The 21,673-nt window shown below is 48.4% G+C and overlaps 1 protein-coding gene across 6 annotated transcripts in view; it reads right to left on the reverse strand.

Annotated features, from left to right (window-relative positions):
- LOC146057963 (N-acetyltransferase 8B-like) overlaps nucleotides 1-21,673 on the reverse strand; it is a 101,744-nt gene that overhangs the window by 67,518 nt on the left and 12,553 nt on the right. Inside the window, exons 1-2 of one of the 6 annotated variants that reach the window (XM_083169888.1) lie at nucleotides 10,388-10,573; nucleotides 8,089-8,168 (exon numbers count right to left, since the gene is read on the reverse strand). The exons of 1 other annotated variant lie outside the window; for it this stretch is intronic. In XM_083169888.1, the coding sequence (XP_083026014.1) occupies nucleotides 8,089-8,148 (60 nt within the window). In that variant the 5' untranslated portion in view covers nucleotides 8,149-8,168; nucleotides 10,388-10,573. Of the gene's footprint in view, nucleotides 1-8,088; nucleotides 8,169-10,343; nucleotides 10,368-10,387; nucleotides 10,574-18,044; nucleotides 18,069-21,673 lie in introns of those variants that run through there. 4 more of the 6 variants (XM_083169971.1, XM_083170740.1, XM_083170313.1 and 1 more) reach the window with 4 other exon arrangements.

Consider the following 21,673-nt stretch of genomic DNA (forward strand, 5'->3'; position numbering starts at 1 on the left):
TAAATTCGCATAGACCGCCCACGCCCCACCCCACACACCCCTAGCCCCCGGGACCTTTTCTAAAGGGGATAAAAGTTTCGCCCCATGCCTCTGCAGCCAGAAGCAAATATCTGAGGGGCTTAGGGATTCATTCCGAACAAGTACATTCACCTTTACTCTTTCTTGCCTGGTTATGGCAAAGGCCTTAAATTTATTCCACCACTCGTCATGCTTCACTTCCCCCCACTTGGACCAGAACTTTTGTAAGCCGTAGTATGTCATGAAGCTGATATCAAACTCAGGGGAGCCTACCGGGTGTATACATGCAAAGAAGTCCTCTTTTTTAAAGCCCAGAAGAAATAGCCTATCCAGAACATCAGCAGAAGTAGGAGTTAAACCCTCTGCCACCCACTTTAACTGAACGGCATTCCTCCTCTTTGCCGGCTGTCCCCACATGGGCTTGGGCCTGGTCGCCTCCACTCGTACTGGACCCGCAGACAAGATCCCGGCATAGGAAACCGCGGCCGGCACCACCACTGGTGCTGCAGAGGATACCGGCACCGCAGGGGCCCCAGGGGCCACAGGAGCTACTGAGGTAGCAGTACGCACAGGAGGCACCACCCGCACCGCCATACTGGGCCCACCGGCACCCCCAGTCTTCTGTCTTTCACCTTCCCCTTTCTTTTGTTTTTCCTTAACAGTGACACCAGCGCCTGTACCCTCAACCCTAATTTTGTCCCCAAACACGGTCTCAACTGTTACCCCTTTATCCGAGGGTTGGACCTCCATCTCCTCTGACTGCGACACTGGACCTGGCACTCCCTCCCCCTCCAGCATTCTGATGCGGTCATAGAGAGGGTTACCCCCCTCCAATCCCATTTCTACCACATCTGATCCCTTATTAGGGGGAAACCCTGCACTTTCTATCACCTCTTTCCCCTGCAGTTCAGCAATTTTTAACTTCAATACATCCTTCTCATCACATTTAATTTTTAATTCTGCCTGCAACTCTTGGATCAACGCATTGAGCACCGGTCTTTTGGTGCTGAAGGCGTTGTTCCTTTCCTTCTTTTTATCCGCAATTTTCTTCAGCAGTCTAACAGACCTAGATCCCAGAGCCAGCACTCTGGATTGCAAGTCCTGTACACACACAAAAGTCTCCTCCACAGGCTGGCCTATCTCCATGGTAACAGCTGTACCAGCCCCCCCTGCGCTGGCATCTGCATTTACCAGCTCCCCCCTATCAGTCACTGCAGACTGTATATCACTCTCCAATGCAGGCACAGTACACTGCATCATGGCAATTGCAGGAGTCTTTGGACAGTTTACACCAGGGGCTCCCTGGGCGCCCTCCTCCCCCGCCAGAGCTCCCCCGCCACCACACTCCAACTGCACAGCCGGCACAGGGGCGATGACGTCACCGGCCGACCAGCTATAGCCGCCGCCATCTTTACTCACGCGGACCGGGCTCACAGGCGCCACCTCACCGTCTCCCGCCGCGTCCTTGGAGCCACCATCAGATTTCCTCCCCGCCGCCTGCTTCACGCCACCAGCCGCTTGATCTTCAGCCGCAGATGCCGCCTCCCCGCTCTCTCGGTCTCCTCCGCTGACGTCACCCGCCGGGACCCGCGAGCCGACCGCATCCATGGACAGGGACGCCAGCACCTCGCCGCCGGGCAGACTCCTCTCCGGGGCAGCCAACCTCGCACCATCCTCCACAGACCGCACCTCTCTCCTCTCTACAGGCGCCGGACCGACCGCCATCCCGGGCCCTGAAGCCGGCACCACCTCAGCCTGCACCCGGGCAGCAGGCTCCATAGTAAAAGGCACCAACACCGCAGTCACACTGTTACCAACACCCTCAGGCTTGTTAGAGTCAGTAGCCGCAGGCAGCACGCCATCCTTCTCCTCCCCCACCGGTAAGGCCATATTCCCAGCAGATGTACCTTCAGGGCCACTGTCCACACTGGGCTCTTCCCCAACCACTGTGGGCCCGGCATCCATCACAGCCGACTCATTAGGGATATTCACCATCACAGGCATCTGTACCACAGGAATGCTTTCTGCCACTGGGGGTCTTGCAGCAATGGGCACTTTGGGCTCACCTGCCCCTGAGACCAAAACGACTACAGGCTGTAGCTTAGGTGGGGGGATAAGCGGCCTTCCGCTAGGTAGAATCAGGCTGACTTGAGAAGCTCTCAAAGGTTCTTGCCCATCCGAGTAGCTGGATCCTTCATCCGAATCGCTCAGGGGGGCCCGACACGAGCTCTCCTCCTTGGGCACCTCCAATGCTTCCCTCCGGCCGCCTGTCCCAGATGACATTGGGACTAGGCCTGGGCTAGGCCCGGCAGCCGGGGGACTTTCCTGGGCAGCAGCACCAGGAGGCTCCATAGCACTGGGGATAAATCCCCTAATCGAGTCCCAGGCTTTTCGGACTAGGCTGGAAGTCAGGAGCCCACCAACACAACTCCTCCTCTAATACAGGTATATCCGGCCTGGTGCTGACATCACACACCCTCCCCTAATACAGGTATATCCGGCCTATTGCTGATGTCACACACCCTCCCCTAATACAGGTATATCCGGCCTGGTACTGGCATCACACACCCTCCCCTAATACAGGTATATCCGGGCCTGGTGCTGACGTCACACACCGTCCCCTAATACAGGTATATCTGGCCTGGTGCTGACATCACGCACCCTCCCCTAATACAGGTATATCCGGCTGGGTGCTGACGTCACACACCCTATCCGGCCTGGTGCTGACGTCACACACCCTCCCCTAATACAGGTATATCCGGCCTGGTGCTGACATCACACACCCTCCCCTAATACGGGTATATCCGGCCTGGTGCTGACGTCACACACCCTCCCCTAATACAGGTATATCCGGCCTGGTGCTGACATCACACACCCTCCCCTAATACAGGCATATTCGGCCATAGTATCACATTGGCCCTGCATCCATTACATACAATGGGGAAATTCAATTCAATTAGCTGCAGCAGCAGTAGATGTAGAGGGTAGAGGATTTAGATGCTTGGGATCGCAGTACCCACATTATTATTTATTTAGGTACTTGTTTCCTAGCACGGCGCCACTGATTTACATTGTATGGCATCGGGTGTGTAAAATCGGTCGCATCGCACGCGACCAGATCGCATGCGAAGCGATGCAACGCGATTATACCTGATTTTTAATTGTACAGCCAACCTGATGGCTGATTCCTATGTTAAATACCCCCACAGACCCAATTTTTTATTGTATACCCACCCTGATGGGTAATTACTATGTCAAATGCCCCCCATTGTTAATGCCACATCACGATCAACGCCAACCCGCAGTGTGGCGAGCGCAACGAGTCCGCGAGAAGCGGCGGTACGCATCCTCCGACCTTTTCATACCCCCACATCGCCACGCTTCGGGCTCGCCACACTATATAACATCAACTGCACACCGACGTGGATAGTGGGGGTATGAAAAGGTCGGAGGACGCGTACCGCCGCCCCTCGCGGGCTCGCTGCGCTCGCCACGCTTCGCGTTGGCGTTGATCGTGGCGTTAACAATAGGAGGGCATTTGACATACTAATTAACCATCATGGTGGATATACAATTAAAAATCGTGTCTGGGGGGGCATTTAACAATGTAATCAGCCATCAGGGTGGCTGTACAATGGAAAATCGGGTATAATCGCGTCGCATTGTAATGGCATGCGATGCGACGCGATTTTAAAATTGTACGGGAACACCTTTAAAACCCTAAAATCTGGTCGATCAGGTCTGATCGGGTCCCATCGCATACCTTAAGTTATGGTATGCGATGGGACCCTACGGGCGCCGTACTAGGAAACAAGTACCTTTATTTATGAGCAATTTCTTATATAGCGCACACATATTCTGCAGCGCTATACAGCGAACATTTACATCAGCCCCTGCCCCAGTGGAGCTTACAATCTATATTCCCTACCACATGTACACGCACACACAGATATTCTAGGGTTAATTTGTTGGGAGCCAATTAGCCTACCAGTATATTTTTGGATTGTGGGAGGAAACCGGAGTATTTGAAGGAAACTGACGCAAGTACGGGGAGAATATACAAACGCCGCACAGTTAGGGCCATGGTGGGAATGGAACACATGACCTCATTGCGGTGAGCTAGATGTCACAGATAATGTTCCAGATCACTGGGCGGCTGTAACGAGTGAGTCTTCCTGTGCTACCCTACACTTTAATGGGTTTCAAATCCCAGAAGGCATTATTGTTTAAGGATAAGGGTGTGCTTTAAGACGGTGGGTAGAAGACCAGCCCTCCGTACTGTAACCCCAGAAGTGTCAGAGGTAGGAGACCAGCCCTCCATACTGTAACCCCAGAAGTGTCAGAGGTAGGAGACCAGCCCTCCATACTGTAACCCCAGAAGTGTCAGAGGTAGCAGAACAGCCCTCCATACTGTAACCCCAGACGGGTCAGAGGTAGGAGACCGGCCCTCCATACTGTAACCACAGAAGTGTCAGAGGTAGGAGACCAGCCCTCCGTACTGTAACCCCAGAAGTGTCAGAGGTAGGAGACCAGCCCTCCGTACTGTAACCCCAGAAGTGTCAGAGGTAGGAGACCATCCCTCCATACTGTAACTGTAGAAGTGTCAGAGGTAGGAGACCATCCCTCCATACTGTAACTGTAGAAGTGACAGAGGTAGGAGACCAGCCCTCCATACTGTATCACCAGAAGTGTCAGAGGTAAGAGAACAGCCCTCCATACTGTAACCCCAGAAGTGTCAGAGGTAGGAGACCAGCCCTCTATAATGTAACCCCAGAAGGGTCAGAGGTAGGAGACCAGCCCTCCATACTGTAACTGTAGAAGTGTCAGAGGTAGGAGACCAGCCCTCCATACTGTCACTGTAGAAGTGTCAGAGGTAGGAGACCAGCCCTCCATACTGTAACCCCAGAAGTGTCAGAGGTAAGAGACCAGCCCTCCATACTGTAACTGTAGAAGTGTCAGAGGTAGGAGACCAGCCCTCCATACTGTAACTGTAGAAGTGTCAGAGGTAGGAGACCAGCCCTCCATACTGTAACTGTAGAAGTGTCAGATGTAGGAGACCAGCCCCCCATACTGTAACCCCAGAAGTGTCAGAGGTAAGAGACCAGCCCTCCATACTGTAACCTCAGAAGTGTCAGAGGTAGGAGACCAGCCCTCCATGCTGTAACCCCAGTAGTGTCAGAGGTAGGATACCAGCCCTCCATACTGTAACCCCAGAAGTGTCAGAGGTAGGAGACCAGCCCTCCATGCTGTAACCCCAGAAGTGTCAGAGGTAGGAGACCAGCCCTCCATACTGTAACCCCAGAAGTGTCAAAGGTAGGAGACCAGCCCTCCATACTGTAACACCAGAAGTGTCAGAGGTAGGAGACCAGCCTCCATACTGTAACCCCAGTAGTGTCAGTGGTAGGAGACCAGCCCTCTGTACTGTAACCCCAGTAGTGTCAGAGGTAGGAGACCAGCCCTCCATACTGTAACCATAGAAGTGTCAGAGGTAGGAGACCAGCCATCCATACTGTAACCCCAGAAGGGTCAGAGGTAGGAGACTAGCCCTCCATACTGTTATCCCCAAAGGGTCAAAAGTAGGAGACCAGCCCTCCCTACTGTAAATCCAGAAGTGTCAGAGGTAGGAGATCAGCCCTCCGTACTGTAACCCCAGAAGTGTCAGAGGTAGGAGTCCAGCCCTACATACTGTAACCCCAGAAGTGTCAGAGGTAGGAGACCAGCCCTCCATACTGTAACACCAGAAGTGTCAGAGGAAGGAGACCATCCGTCCATACTGTAACACCAGAAGTTTCAGAGGTAGGAGACCAGCCCTCCATACTATAACTCCACAAGTATCAGAGGTAGGAGACCATCCCTCCATACTTTAACACCATAAGTGTCAGAGGTAGGAGACCAGCCCTCCATACTTTAACACCATAAGTGTCAGAGGTAGGAGACCAGCCCTCCCTACTGTAACCCCAGTAGTGTCAGAGGTAGGAGACAAGCCCTCCGTACTGTAACCCCAGAAGTGTCAAAGGTAGGAGACCAGCCCTCCGTACTGTAACCCCAGTAGTGTCAGAGGTAGGAGACAAGCCCTCCGTACTGTAACCCCAGAAGTGTCAGAGGTAGGAGACCAGCCCTCCGTACTGTAACCCCAGAAGTTTCAGAGGTAGGAGACCAGCCCTCCATACTATAACTCCACAAGTATCAGAGGTAGGAGACCATCCCTCCATACTTTAACACCATAAGTGTCAGAGGTAGGAGACCAGCCCTCCATACTGTAACCCCAGTGGTGTCAGAGGTAGGAGACCAGCCCTCCGTACTGTAACCCCAGAAGTGTCAGAGGTTGGAGACCAGCCCTCCATACTGTAACCCCAGAAGTGTCAGAGGTAAGAGAACAGCCCTCCATACTATAACCCCAGAAGTATCAGAGGTAGGAGACCAGCCCTCCATACTGTAACCCTTGAAGGGTCAGAGTTAGGAATCCAGCCCTCCATACTGTAACCCCAGAATTGTCAGAGGTAAAAGACCAGCCCTCCATACTGTAACCCCAGCAGTATCAGAGGTAGGAGACCAGCCCTCCATACTGTAACCCCAGAAGTGTCAGTTGAAGGAGACCATAACTCCATACTGTAACCCAAGAAGGGTCAGTGGTAGGAGACCAGGTCTCCCTACTGTAACTCCAGAACTGTCAGAGGTAGGAGATCAGCCCTCTGTACTGTAACCCCAGAAGTGTCAGAGGTAGGAGATCAGCCCTCCGTACTGTAACCCCAGAAGTTTCAGAGGTAGGAGACCAGCCCTACATACAGTAACCCCACAGGTGTCAGATGTAGAAGACCAGCCCTCCATACTGTAACCCCAGAAGTGTCAGAGGTAGGAGACCAGCCCTCCACACAGTAGCCCCAGAAGTATCAGATGTAAGAGACCAGCCCTCCATACAGTAACCCCAGTAGTGTCAGAGGTAGCAGACAAGTCCTCCATACTGTAACCCCAGAAGTGTCAGAGGTAGGAGAACAGCCCTCCCTACTGTAACCCCACAAGTGTCAGGTTTAGAAGGCCAACCCTCCATACTGTAACCCCAGAAGTGTCAGAGGTAGGAGACCAGCCCTCCCCACTGTAACCCCAGTAGTGTCAGAGGTAGGAGACCAGCCCTCCGTACTGTAACCCCAGAAGTGTCAGAGGTAGGAGACCAGCTCTCCATACAGTAACCCCACAAATGTCAGATGTAGTAGACCAGCCCTCCATACTGTAAACCCAGAAGTGTCAAAGGTAGGAGACCAGCCCTCCACATAGTAGCCCCAGAAGTGTCAGAGGTAGGAGACCAGCCCTCCCTACTGTAACCCCAGAAGTATCAGAGGTAGTAGACCAGCCCTCCATACTGTAACCCCAGAAGGGTCAGAGGTAGGAGACCAGCCCTCCATACTGTAACCCCCTTAGTGTCAGAGGTAGGAGACCAACCCTCCATACTGTAACCCCAGAAGTGTCAGAGGTAGGAGACTAGCCCTCCATACTGTAACCCCATTAGTGTCAGAGGTAGCAGACCAGTTCTCCATACTATAACCCCAGAAGTGTCAGAGGTAGGAGACCAGCCCTCCATATTGTAACCCCAGAAGGGTCAGCGGTAGAAGAACAGCCCTCCGTGCTGTATCCCCAGATGGGTCAGAGGTAGGAGACAATCCCTCTGTACTGTAATTCCAGAAGGGTTAGAGGTAGGAGACCAGATCTACATACTGTAACCCCAGAAATGTCAGAGGTAGTAGACCAGCCCTCCGTACTGTAACCCCAGAAATGTCAGAGGTAGTAGACCAGCCCTCCGTACTGTAACCCAAAAAGTGTCAGAGGTAGGAGACCAGCCCTCCATACTGTAAACCCAGAAGTGTCAGAGGTAGGAGACCAGCCCTTCATACTGTAACCCCAGTAGTGTCAGAGGTAGGAGACCAGCCCTCAATACTGTAACCCTAGAAAGGTCAGAGGTAGGAGACCAGCCCTCCGTACTGTAACTCTAGAAAGGTCAGAGGTAGGAGACCAGCCCTCCATATTGTTACCCCAGAAGTGCCTTTATGGGCATATAATGTTATAAATATGATATACCTGTAGTAGATCCCAGACGTCACCCTTCTTCGTGGAGTTTTCATAAAGCTCAGAGTACATTCTGCTGATGTTGGCATTGGCTGGTATACAAAAATATGTAGTTACTTATTCCGTAATGATTTACCAAGCATTGGTCAAAGTTAACTACAGCAATACCGGCAGAGACAGGTGGCCACGTCTGGGGTAGAGTGACAGATGGCCACGGCAGGGGCAGAGTGACAGATAACTGCGGCAGGGACAGAGTGACAGATGACTGCGGCAGGGACAGAGTGACAGATGGCTGCAGCGGACACAGAGTGACAGATGGTCGCAGCAGGCGCCTGATTCTGGTTTGCAACTTACCAAGTGTGACCCAATGCCTGCCCTATGCTCTGGCTACGCCCTCCGTTATCAGATGGCGGTTTCTGGTCTCACAGGACCTGGCCAATAAGGGGATTCCCTGTTACCGTCAGTAACCGCCCATTACTGACTCAACCCACTACACATTGGGCGGGAATATCGCTGCCACCACCAGACTCCAACCTTGGGTCGTCTGGAAACATGGATACCTCCTCAGGCCCATTCGCTGGCACCTGAGTACTAACTGCTGGGGGTGTATGCGTCGACACACTGCTGACACACCCCTGACTTGCTTTGGTTGGTTCCCCACTGGTCACGAACCAGGCCTCTGCTTCCGTAGCTGGCAGAGAGGAACTGGGAGGATGCTGGATACTTGTACCCAGAACAGCCGGAGAACGGAATTATTGGAGTAATTCTGTTAGTCGCAAGATGAAAGTGGTCGTCTTGGGCAAAAAAAAGAGGTTTTAGTGGCTCAAATATAAGTCCTGAAAAGGATCCTCTCGTAGATCCCTAGGAGGCGCAGCATACAGATATTGCAGCATTCAGATACAGCCAGATGTACAAATACCTGGGCTCACAGGCCCTATGTATTTAGGCAGAAAACACACTGGCATGGTCAGATCCTTCTCTATACCTTTAGGATTTGCATATCAATCAGATATGTTACTTTCAATGCATAACAAATCAAGATTACATACCAAAACGATGAGTCCAATTTCCTTACAATATATAACTTCCAGGAACGGTGGAGATCATTTGGTTATCTCCTGGACATGTTTACATAAAGAAACACAAATGTCTGCATTACCAACACCTCACACACAGGATGGCCTGGGTTCAGTGACACATCGCATACACAAGTTTCCTTACTAACACCTTTACACAGGAACTAGAGACACAAAGCCTGCTACCTGCTGTGTATTGGCCACTCACAGACCTTCTGCCAGGAGGAGACTGTTTAGCATCTAATTTCCTCATCACAAAGGCACAAAGGTTTACATCACATCCTGATATTGGTGCCATTTATCATTGATTTACACCACAAAGAGCAATCTTCTGTGCACCGACAGAAGCTTGTTAGGAGGTGAGCGCATTGTATACCCCATCTCTATTCCTCATCACAAAGACTGATAAATTCCTTCCTCCAGAAATGTACAAAGTGCATTGTAAGTCCAGAATGCATTCCTCAATATTCAATACAATATACCCAATATATGATGCAGTCCTAGCTCAGTGCTCAACACACATTTCATAAATACATATACTTTAAGCCTTGTGCCCAGCAGCGGGCATCCCATATCCAGGCACTACAGCAATACATATAAAAGGTTTAAAACATTTTAAACCTGTCAAGCGCCCTTGTCCAAAATGGTACCACGGCACGGAGGGTTAACCCCTTCAGTGCCATTGCAGCCATTACCCACATGTGCCGGGGTCTCCGGCCACACTGAGCGCCAGAGACGCCACACACCGAACACCCACCCTCCTGTCATAGTTCAAAAAGTTCAACTTGCTTGAAGGTAGAAGTGCAAACAGGGCGAGTATTCCCGTCAGTCTCAGTGTGCAGGTTATTCCAGGACAGAGAGAGCGCCGAGAGATTACATTCCCCTCTACTCACTCTACAGGACTGGTGTTTAATCCTGAACTGGTTTGTATTTAAGTAAAGGGTGTGGTTCCTGCATGAGCTGCAGGGGATTAACCCTTTCCTCACCATGTGGTATAAACCCACTCTGCCACATACCTCCCCCAATAAAGAAGAGCTCTGCTTTCCAGCCCTGCATTGATATGTAGATGTCCCGGTCGTGCCACATGTCAGCCTTGTGTGAGAATCTTTCATAGAATGAAACCCTTTTATCGGTGCATGCAGCAGTGTAGCTAGGTACCGAGATGAGCGGAGCAAGGGCTATGGAGCGCACCTTTCATTCTCTTGTTGCATAAATATATATTACCGGATCTTTACCCTGTCAGTGATGAATCACATATTGTGCATGGAGGGTCCTCTTCCTGCTGCTGCTGCTTAGATAAACACAGGGGAGGTGGGAGAGGGAGGGAACTGCAGAACCGTCTCCCTCCAGAACAGCCTTATCATGCAACTGCACTCACTCTGCATCCAGGCATCGCTGTTCCACTGTCTCATAAGATAACCTGTGCGAGACTCCCTGTCAGGGCAGCATGGCCTCATGGGATTTGTAGTTTAAATGTTAACTGCTCAAAGTCTGGGCAGTAACATATAAACTACAATTCCCATGATGCCACTGTCCCTGCTTGTCTGTCCTGCCGGGTGCCTCTGAGTCACTCACAGCTGAATCCCGGCACCTACACTCTAGCATTGTAAGTGCAGCAGCTGGGCGGGCGAGGGAGCCGGGGGCACACGGCTCCGGCGCCCTTTGAACCCTCGGCGCCCGGAGCTTGTGCTCCGCCAGCTCCGCCCTCCCTACGCCTCTGGGTGCATGATCCATAACCACGGTAAACTTGACCGCACAAAGATAATATCTCAATATCTTTTTCTACTAGAGATAACAATATTCTACTCAAATACAGAATGAGGCGTTCAATGCCATCAAACTCCTGCCCCGAAACCTACATCTGAGGTGTCTGTATAACAAATAACTATGCAAAATCTGGAGGCTTTAGAACCGGGCGATTACACAAAGGGACTTTCATTCCTGTGACCGCAGACGCTGACACTCTTTAGACCACTCTGAACAAGCAGCACAAGACCGAGAGTCCTCAGCACAAACACCCGGGACGTTATTTTCTCCACCATCTTATCATGTCCAAAATGACCACCCCCTGGAATATTGTGGGCCGCCCAAAACCAATACTTGTTTTCATAAAGGGGCAGGCCACCAACCGTCGCATCGCCTCACCTGTTTGTTTGTGCTTGTCTAGACAATATAAAATCTCTCCAAGCCTCACAAAATGGGGATATTCTAAAGTTTCATGTGACAACATGACACCAACCAGCGAAGGAACACTTCAAAGGCCCATTTGAAAGCAGAATCTTCCAGTTAAGTCTTAAGAGCTCCATATGTTTATTTCCATTACAACCCATTCAAACATTGCAAGGCTAATGCTGGCCACACATCAGACCAACTTTCATCCAACCATCCAACTACAGTAGTTGCTTGGATGGAATAAAAATCTGGTACTGGATGGGAGAAAATGTCATTTGTATTTCAGTAATTTGCTCCGAAAATCTGGAAATGGACAAAACCTGTCGCTCAAACAAAGTCATGTAGTTTGATCTATTTGATTTAAATAATGTCACCGAATGTTTTTGTCCATTTTCCTGGGTTTGTGAGCAAATTGCTCTTTGTCATTTGCTCCCGTCCAGTACCAGATTTATATTCCATCCAACCAACAGATAACTGAACCACCTAAAACTGAATTTCCAATTACTTAATACAATAAACATAACCTCTTGTTTTACACCCTTATCTAATAAATAAAGGCCGGGACACAGACAAGCTTGGCTGAAAGGTCACAGCTTGTTATCACAACTATTATTTGACCTAATGTGAAAAAGGCCAAGAGATTGTGCATGTCTGCTCCAGCTTGTACCCTGAGACGTCCCTCCTGTATGACATATCCATCATATATAATTCCCCCTAAAGGTGACGGACAGGTCACCCCATGGAGTTATGCCTGGTGACAAGTTTGTCACATGACCTTAATAGAAAAAAACCATAGGAGTCTTAACCCCTCTCATGCCTAATGGGCCCTCGCTTGTTTTTGTGTGTCACAGGCAGAGCGCTTTGTGAATACCACTTACTTGGATCTCAGCGTGTCTAGGCACCATAGTATTGACAGGTTCATCAGGATTAATAGGCACATTAGCATGAGCAGGCATATCAATGTATCATACCTCCCAGCATGCACCTCTCCAGGAGAGACACAATGCTCTGCTCCTGCACTTCCCTCTTAATATATGATTACCTTCAGAGCCGGTCCTAGGCATAGGCAAATTAGGCAAATGACTAGGGGCATCAGCAGCTTCTGCTGATTAAAATGATATGCAGCATGCCTATATTCTGTGTGTGAGTGAGGCTGTATCTGCATATGAAATAGTGTATTCATGGAAATTACTGTAACATAGCATTCCGTATGCAGGTACAGCCACAGTCGCACACAGAATATAGGCATCATCGGAAGCTTGTGTGTGCTGTCATAACAATGCAAATAAGATAAATTTCCAGCAAAAAAGGCACCCAACGTTAGCAGAACTGGCCAGGAGCTGCATGGCCTATTGAGGCAAGATGTATGAGGAAACATCTGTATCCAGAGGCAGAGGCAGAGGACACAGGGTTAGCGGCTGTGCCAGTGCTGTCTGCGGGTGGGTTGGTTGTGCAATAGTGTTCGGCATATGTGTAAGGGGCATTATGTGTGTCATGTATAAATGCATTAATAATGTGCAACATATGTGTAAAGGGCATTATGTGCGTCATGTGTATAAGGGCATTAATAATGTGCAACATATGTGTAATGGGCATCATGTTTGTCATGTGTATAAGGGCATTAATAATGTGCAACATATGTGTAACATGCATTATGTGTGTCATGTGTATAAGGGCATTAATAATGTGCAACATATGTGTAACAGGCATTATGTGTGTCATGTGTAACACCTCCCTGCAACAACAGCTCTCACTAATTTCTACATTTACCTCTCCTGACTCTTCTGTTTACCACCTCTACCAGACTCTTGAAACAGCCCTTGATGACGTGGCTCCAGCTACCCATTACACCCCGCGTAGGCTTAGATGCCAACCGTGGCACACCAAAACTACAAGACAACTACGAAATCATTCACGTAAAGTAGAACGCCAATGGCGCAAATCTCGTAGTACGACTGATTTCCTCGCATATAAAACTAGCTACTACTCCTACAGCAATGCTTTGGACACTGCCAAACAAACATACTACCAATCTCTCATCTCTTCTCATGCCACCAATTCTAAGCGACTTTTTAACACCTTTAAGTCTCTTCTGTACCCTCCCCCTCCTCCCCCACCGGCTACCATCAGTGCACAAGAACTTGCCTCCTACTTTAAGGACAAGATTGATAACATCCGAGATGAAATGGTATGCTCTTCCACAACCTCTAACCCTCTTTCTTTCCCACCTGAACCCTCTGGCACTTTCTCTTCATTTGAGCCCACAAATGAAAAGGAAGTATCCACACTCTTCATATCCTCTTACTCTACTACCTCTCCTCTCGATCCTATACCTGCGCAAGTCATTAAAAATCTATCTCCTGTGATTATTCCAACCTTAACTAAAATCTGCAATCTCTCTCTTACTACTGGTACTTTTCCTTCTCTGCTCAAACATGCAGTGATAACTCCTATTCTAAAAAAACAGAATTCTGACCCTAACTCTCTCTCTAACTATCGTCCTATATCTCAGCTCCCATGCCTCTCCAAGCTACTGGAGAGACTTGTCTACTCTCGCCTCACAAACTTTCTTAACTCTAACACCCTATTAGACCCACTTCAGTCAGGTTTTCGCTCTCAACACTCCACTGAGACAGCACTGACTAAAGTGGTGAATGATCTGGTAACGGCTAAGTCTAAAGGCCATTACTCACTACTTATTCTTCTTGATCTTTCTGCTGCATTTGACACTGTTGATCACTCTCTTCTCTTACAAACACTACACTCCCTAGGTCTTAATGATACAGCCCTTTCCTGGTTCACATCTTACCTATCTGATCGCTCTTTCAGTGTTCGCTTCTCTAACTCTACTTCCTCTTCATTACCTCTGTCAGTCGGAGTTCCGCAAGGTTCAGTCTTAGGTCCTCTGCTCTTCTCAATCTATACCTCCTCTCTTGGCAAACTAATCAGCTCTTTCGGATTTCAGTATCACTTGTATGTTGATGATACTCAAATCTATCTATCAACCCCAGAGTTGTCACCAGTGGTTTTGGGTCGAGTTTCTGATTGTCTCTCTGCCATCTCATCTTGGATGTCTTGTCGCCAACTCAAACTCAATATTTCCAAAACGGAATTACTTATATTCCCGCCAACTAAGAACAGTTACCATCCTGACATCTCCATCGCTGTTGACAACTCGATAATCTACCCTACCCCACAAGCTCGTTGCTTAGGGGTCATCCTCGACTCTGAACTGTCCTTTCTTCCCCACATTCAATCTGTCTCCAAATCATGTTACATGCATCTAAAAAACATATCCAAAATACGACCCTATCTCACACAAGACACTACCAAATCTCTTATCCATGCACTCATTATATCCCGCATTGATTATTGCAATAGTCTCCTAACTGGTCTTCCCAAGAACAGACTCTCACCACTGCAATCAATTTTAAATGCTGCTGCTAGGCTGATCTTCCTTGCAAGACGCTCATCATCTGCTGATCCGCTCTGCCAGTCCCTCCATTGGTTGCCTGTATATTACCGTATTCAATATAAAACACTTCTACTTGCTTATAAAGCTATTAACCATACTGCACCAGCATATATCTCTGCACTTATCACAAAATATCTCCCATCTCGACCACTACGCTCTACACAAGATCTGCGTCTCTCTTCTGCACGGATCACTAGCTCCCATTCATTATTACAGGACTTTTATCGGGCTGCTCCCATCCTATGGAATGCCCTTCCACGCACATTAAGACTCTCCACCAGTCTCCAAACTTTCAAGTGTTCCCTGAAAACTCACCTCTTCAGGCAAGCCTATCATATTTAAGTTCTACATGCATAACCCTCCGAGGCACTTATGTATTATAAAGCTTCCCTTCTGGACTTGTAACTGCTATGCTATTACTGGTGCCTGTCCTTATGTTTCCCCCCTATATCCCTATAGATTGTAAGCTTGCAGCAGGGCCCTCCTACCTCCAAGTCTGTCTATTGTTACCCAGTTTGTCTTATCACTGTCTACTATTGTAAAGCGCAACGGAATCTGCTGCGCTATATAAGAAACTGTAAATAAATAAATAAATAAATAAGGGCATTAATAATGTGCGACATATGTGTAAAGGGCATTATGTGTGTCATGTGTATAAGGGTATTAATAATGTGCAACATATGTGTAAGGGGCATTATGTGTGTCATGTGTATAAGGGCATTAATAATGTGCAACATATGTGTAATGGGCATTATGTGGGTCATGTGTATAAGGGCATTAATAATGTGCAACATATGTGTTTAGGGCATTATGCGTGTCATGTGTATAAGGGCATTATTAATGTGCAACATATGTGTAATGGGCATTATGTGTGTCATGTGTATAAGGGCATTAATAATGTGCAACATATGTGTAACATGCATTATGTGTGTCATGTGTATAAGGGCATTAATAATGTGCAACATATGTGTAACGGGCATTATGTGTGTCATGTGTATAAGGGCATTAATAATGTGCAACATATGTGTAATGGGCATTATGTGTGTCATGTGTATAAGGGCATTAATAATGTGCAACATATGTGTAACGGGCATTATGTGTGTCATGTGTATAAGGGCATTAATAATGTGCAACATATGTGTAATGGGCATTATGTGCGTCATGTGTATAAGGGCATTAATAATGTGCAACATATGTGTAAAGGGCATTATGTGCGTCATGTGTATAAGGGCATTAATAATGTGCAACATATGTGTAACAGGCATTATGTGTGTCATGTGTATAAGGGCATTAATAATGTGCAACATATGTGTAATGGGCATTATGTGTGTCATGTGTATAAGGGCATTAATAATGTGCGACATATGTGTAACGGGCATTATGCGTGTCATGTGTATAAGGGCATTAATAATGTGCAACATATGTGTAAGGGGCATTGTGTGTCGTGTATAAGGGCATTATTAATGTGCAACATATGTGTAACAGGCATTATGTGTGTCGTGTATAAGGGCATTAATAATGTGCAACATATGTGTAACAGGCATTATGTGTGTCATGTGTATAAAGGCATTAATAATGTGCAACATATGTGTAAGAGGCATTATGTGTGTCATGTGTATAAGGGCATTAATAATGTGCGACATATGTGTAAGGGGCATTATGTGTGTCATGTGTATAAGGGCATTAATAATGTGCGACATATGTGTAATGGGCATTATGTGTGTCATGTGTATAAGGGCATTAATAATGTGCAACATATGTGTAATGGGCATTATGTGTGTCATTATGTGTATGAAGGGCATTAATAAAGGTTGGCACAATGTGTAAGGGGCATTATGGTTATAAGGACATTAATAATGTGTGTCATGTGTAAGGGGCATTACTGTGTGGTATTATCAGGGGTGCAGAGAGAAAGGGGTAGGGGGTACAAATTACCCAGGCCAAAGTCTGATGGAAGGACCCAGTGGGGGCCCCAGGCCCCCTCCCCTTAAGTGACAGCAGCAGCTGCAGCTCTTATCCCCTGCCCAGCACACACTGATTTGTGCTGGGTTGCAGTGTGACCATGGAGATGCTTAAAATACAATATTTTCTCAGGATTTTTTTCTAAGGGTATAATGTGAAAAATGTGAGGAGTATTTATTTATTTACAGTTTCTTATATAGTATATACATATTACGCAGCGCTTTACAGAGTATAGTTGAACATTCACATCAGTCCCTGCCCCAGTGGAGCTCACAATCTATATTCCCTACCACAAGTACACGCGCACACAGACATTCTAGGGTTCATTTTTGTTTGAAGCCAATTGACCTGCCTGTATATTTTTGGATTATGGGAGGAAATCGGAGTACCCAGAGTAATCCCACGCAAACACAGGGAGAATATACAAACTCCACACAGTTAGGGCCAGCGCTATGAGGCAGCAATGCTAACCATGTATATAAGGTAATGTATATAAGGTAAAGTGGTACTACTGTGTGATGTAAAGTGAATAAGGGACACCATCGCATGATATAATGTGAATAAAGTTGCACTACTGTGTGGCATAATTTGAATTAGGGGTACTATTGTGTGGCCCCTTACCAGCAAGAACACACCCCTGTTTGGGCTGCGCACCGAATGTGTGCACTGTTTCTATTTAAAATATTGCGGGTAGGAGCACCAAAATGATGACTGCTATGATAAGGGTTGATGGTGCTGGGAAAGGGGAGCAGGGTCAGAGGCAGAACTAGTGGCGGTGCTAGTGGGCACCAGACAAAATCTTGCCTAGGGCGTCATTTAGGCTAGGGCCGGCTCTGATTACCTTCACCTGTGTTGAAACACCTTTCTGATCAATTATCCTGTTCAACCCAGATGAGGGCAATCATTGCTATCAATATAGTTTAGAAGCCCTTTTCTGAACGAGATAGATGCCAATATCTTCTAGTGTGTATGGGCCTTTATGCATATGATGGCTTTTGTCCATGTCCCAGCGTTTGGGAGCAAATGGTCAATTGTAATTTGTTCCCAGAAATTTCCAGATTTTCATTCCAACCAGCTAGATTGGAAAGATAATCTTCTAGTGTGTATGGACCTTAAGTCTTGTGTACTTGTTCTGTCATGCCTGCTTTCCAGGCCTAGGTATTCCAGCCTGCTGCAGCTAGACTGTAATCATGTTTCCTGAGAGACTGTGCTTTGCTATTAATTAATACCTGTGGAATTCCTAGCTGTATAAGATCTTCTGCAGCCTTTATCTCCTTAGTTACCTGATGGGTGGAATCATGCAAGTTTCCTGCTTCACCCTGATTGCCTCATTCAGAACCTGTTCCAGTTTTTGCAATTCCCATTTTCCCTGCTGTCCAATCAGTGCAACCCAAGGGGAAAGAAATAATATTGAAGGCGCTTGACTCCGATGATGATGGATTGAATGGGGGAAAAGAATATATGACAAAATGTCAGTGGATTCTTATTCAGAACCGTAACTGTATCAATCCACAAGATAGGTGCGTACTTTTTACTCACAATTGGAGTGGTATATGTACTCCTATCTGGGTTTCTTTATGACGGGATCTGTGATTGAAGCGTGTCCCCGTCAAAGTGTCCCTCGTTGTGGGTATCGTGCAGATAAATGAAAAAAGAACCGTGAGTAAATTGCTTGTAATGGAAATCAGCTATATGGAGGATAGCGGGAACCAGTATTGCGTACCAGACTTACTAAGAAACATGTAATAACTTGTGCATAAAGGTTTCTTTATTTACAGGATCACCAAGAGTGTGAGGATCTGTCAGCAGTTTATATGCGTACCGTACTTACGGTGCATAACACGGTTATACTCCTATCTAAGTATCTTTTTAAAAAACGATCTCCTCTGTAAGCTCTCATAAGCTGGCTCTAGTCTCAAGCAGTGCATGCAAACAGAGGATGAAGACCGTCTTAGTGTAGGATAGTGTTTTTATTGCTAAAAAAGCCAATTTGAACACAAGTGAAAAGAATAAAAATAAAATACCTGAGAAATGACCTTATAACAATAAGGACATCAAAATGGAGAATGGTGGGGCTCAGTCACATAACTGTCTCCGTTGGTGCCTTGAAACAAACAACATCATCCCCAACATCGTCATCATCCGCATCCCTCTGTGTGCCAGCTTCACCAACAGAATCCACATCCAATTCCTCAGAAGCATCCTCAATAACCAGGTCAGCATCTTGACTGTGGATGCTCTTGCACACACTTGCAGAGGGCACGCAAATGGTGGAAGGAACCTCCTCTTCACAAACAGTATTTGAAAGGTCCGGCTCACATATGGCATCCGCGGACACACTTAGACTCTCCTCTGGGATTTGTGACATTTGTGAATTTGCCTTTGTCTTCTTAACAAGTTTCGTTCTTTTCATTGTACTAGCAGAAGGGCTACCATCATTCTTCTGAGACGCTGTACCATCAGTCAGAAACAAAGGCCAAGGCCGTAGCCTTTCCTTCCCACTGCGTGTGGTGAACGGCATATTGCCAATTTTATTTTTCTCCGTAGGTGATTTATTTTTATTTTTATGGACCATTGTAAAATGACATTTCTGCTTTGATTTTACATGGCCTCTAGGCCTTTGACCATCGGCCTTGCCATCATGAATCTGACTGGTGGTAGCAGCTTCAGAAGTTCTATCAGGTTGCTGATCTCCCACTATTTCCTTCTCCATCATCCTCCAAAAATATGTTTTTATTTTATTTATTACTTTTATTTTTCTTATTTTACACTGGACACAGCCTGTCACACTGGACACTGCCCCTGGACACTGGACACTGCCCCTGGATACTGCCCCTGGACACTGCCCGTTACACTGGACACTGGATACAGGCCGTCACCCTGGACACAGCCCCTGGACAATGGACACAGCCTCTGGACACAGATCCTGTACATTGGACACAGCCGTCACACTGGACACTGGATACAGCACATTACCCTGGACACAGCCCCTGGACAATGGACACAGCCCCTGGGCACAGCTCCTGTACACTGGACACAGCCTTCACACTGGACACTGCCCCTGGACACAGGCTGTCACACTGGACACTGGATACAGCCCGTCACCAGTGGCGTAGCTACCGCTCCGCAGCCCCAGCGGTGGCGGGGGGGAGCCGGTGCCACGGGGGCGCAGGGTCCTTGTGCTGTGACCTGTGGGGGCTGTGCCTGCTCTCCGGCCGCTCTTAAGCTGCCGCATTGTTCCCCTGCACATACCCCCTGATGCCACATGCCGATGCCCGCCTGCAGTGCATTACTGGGAGTGTGGGAGGGGCCAGGCCACTTGCCTGTCCTAATGCTGTCCTGGACCTCTGCTGCTACTGCTTCCCACGCGCCACGTGCTAGTAGCTACTAGGTACTGCTGTTTTGCACTTAGTGTACCTGCAGTCTTGAGATGCCGCTCCCTCAACTCCCGACTCCCACCCCTTCGTGGCTGTGCTCCTCCAGCCTCACTCAGGCTGTCGCCTGTCATTACCCTCCCCTGAGTCCGTCCTGCTCCGTTTGCCGGCTGCTGTTTTTATACCAAGCTGCAGACAGCCCCCCGTGCGCACATACATCCAGTGCCTGCGCTCCCTGCCCAACACCCGCCGCTCTGGCACCTGACGGAGGTGATCCCCCCCCCCCTTGCTGAGGCACCCGGCGACTGTCTTCCCACAAGCGCAGGGACCCCCCTGCAATCTTCTCATCTGTCAATGATATTTCTGTCAGCTTTGGCCAGCCTGTGTACATGCAAAATGGTAAGTGTCAGTGTTTGTCCATGTGTCAGCATGTGTCTGTGTGTCACTGAATGTCTGCATCAGTGTGTTAACATCTTTCCATGTGTCATCAACTGTCTGTGTGTTTGTATGTATCAGCATCTGTCAGTGTCTATGGGTCAGCATCTGTCTTTGTGTCTGTGTCCACATTTGTGTCAGCACCCATCTGTCTACATCAGTATCTGTCTGCGTCAGCATTTGTGTGTCAGCTTCCATGTGTCTGTGTCATTCTGTGTGTCAGAAACCGTCTGCCAGTGTGTTAGTATCTGTCTGTACGTGTGTCATCAGCATCTGTCCATGTAGCAATGTCCAAGTGTCAGCATCTGTGTCTGTGTCAACATCTGTTTGCTTATCAACGTCCGTGTGCTAGTGCCAGCATTTGTGTCAGCTTTCATGTGTGCACCAGTGGCTATATGTCTATGTGTCAGCATCATGTATGGGGGGGGGGGGTGGCGCTAGCCCCTGGACAATGGACACAGCCTCTGGACACAGCTCCTGTACACTGAACACAGCCGTCACACTGGACACTGCCCCTGGACACAGGCCGTCACCCTGGACACAGCCCCTGGATAATGGACACAGCCCCTGTCACACTGGACACAGCCCCTGTCACACTGGCCAATGCACCCTGTACACAGCCCCTGTACACTGGACACAGCCCCTGTACACTGGACATAGCCCCTATACACAGCCCCTGTACACTGTACACAGCCCCTGTACACTGGACACAGCCCCTGTGCACAACCCCTGTACACTGGACACAGCCCCTGTACACTGAACACAACCCCTGTACACAGCCCCTTTACACTGGACACAGCCCCTGTACACTTGACATAGCCCCTGTACACAGCCTCTGTACACTGGACACAGCCCCTGTGCACAGCCCCTGTACACTGGACACAGCCCCTGTACACAGCCCCTGTAGACTGGACACAGCCCCTGTCACACTGGACACAGCCCCTGTCACACTGAACACAGCCCCTGCAGCCCCGGTACACTGGACACAGCCCCTGTCACACTGAACACAGCCCCTGCAGCCCCTGTACACTGGACTTGTGTACAGTCAGCAGCCCCTGCGTGCAGACCCTAATTGAGTGAGCACTGCAGCACCAAACAAAAGC

Source organism: Crinia signifera, chromosome 1 (genome assembly GCF_055691185.1).
Source record: "Crinia signifera chromosome 1, ASM5569118v1, whole genome shotgun sequence".
NCBI lineage: Eukaryota > Metazoa > Chordata > Amphibia > Anura > Myobatrachidae > Crinia > Crinia signifera.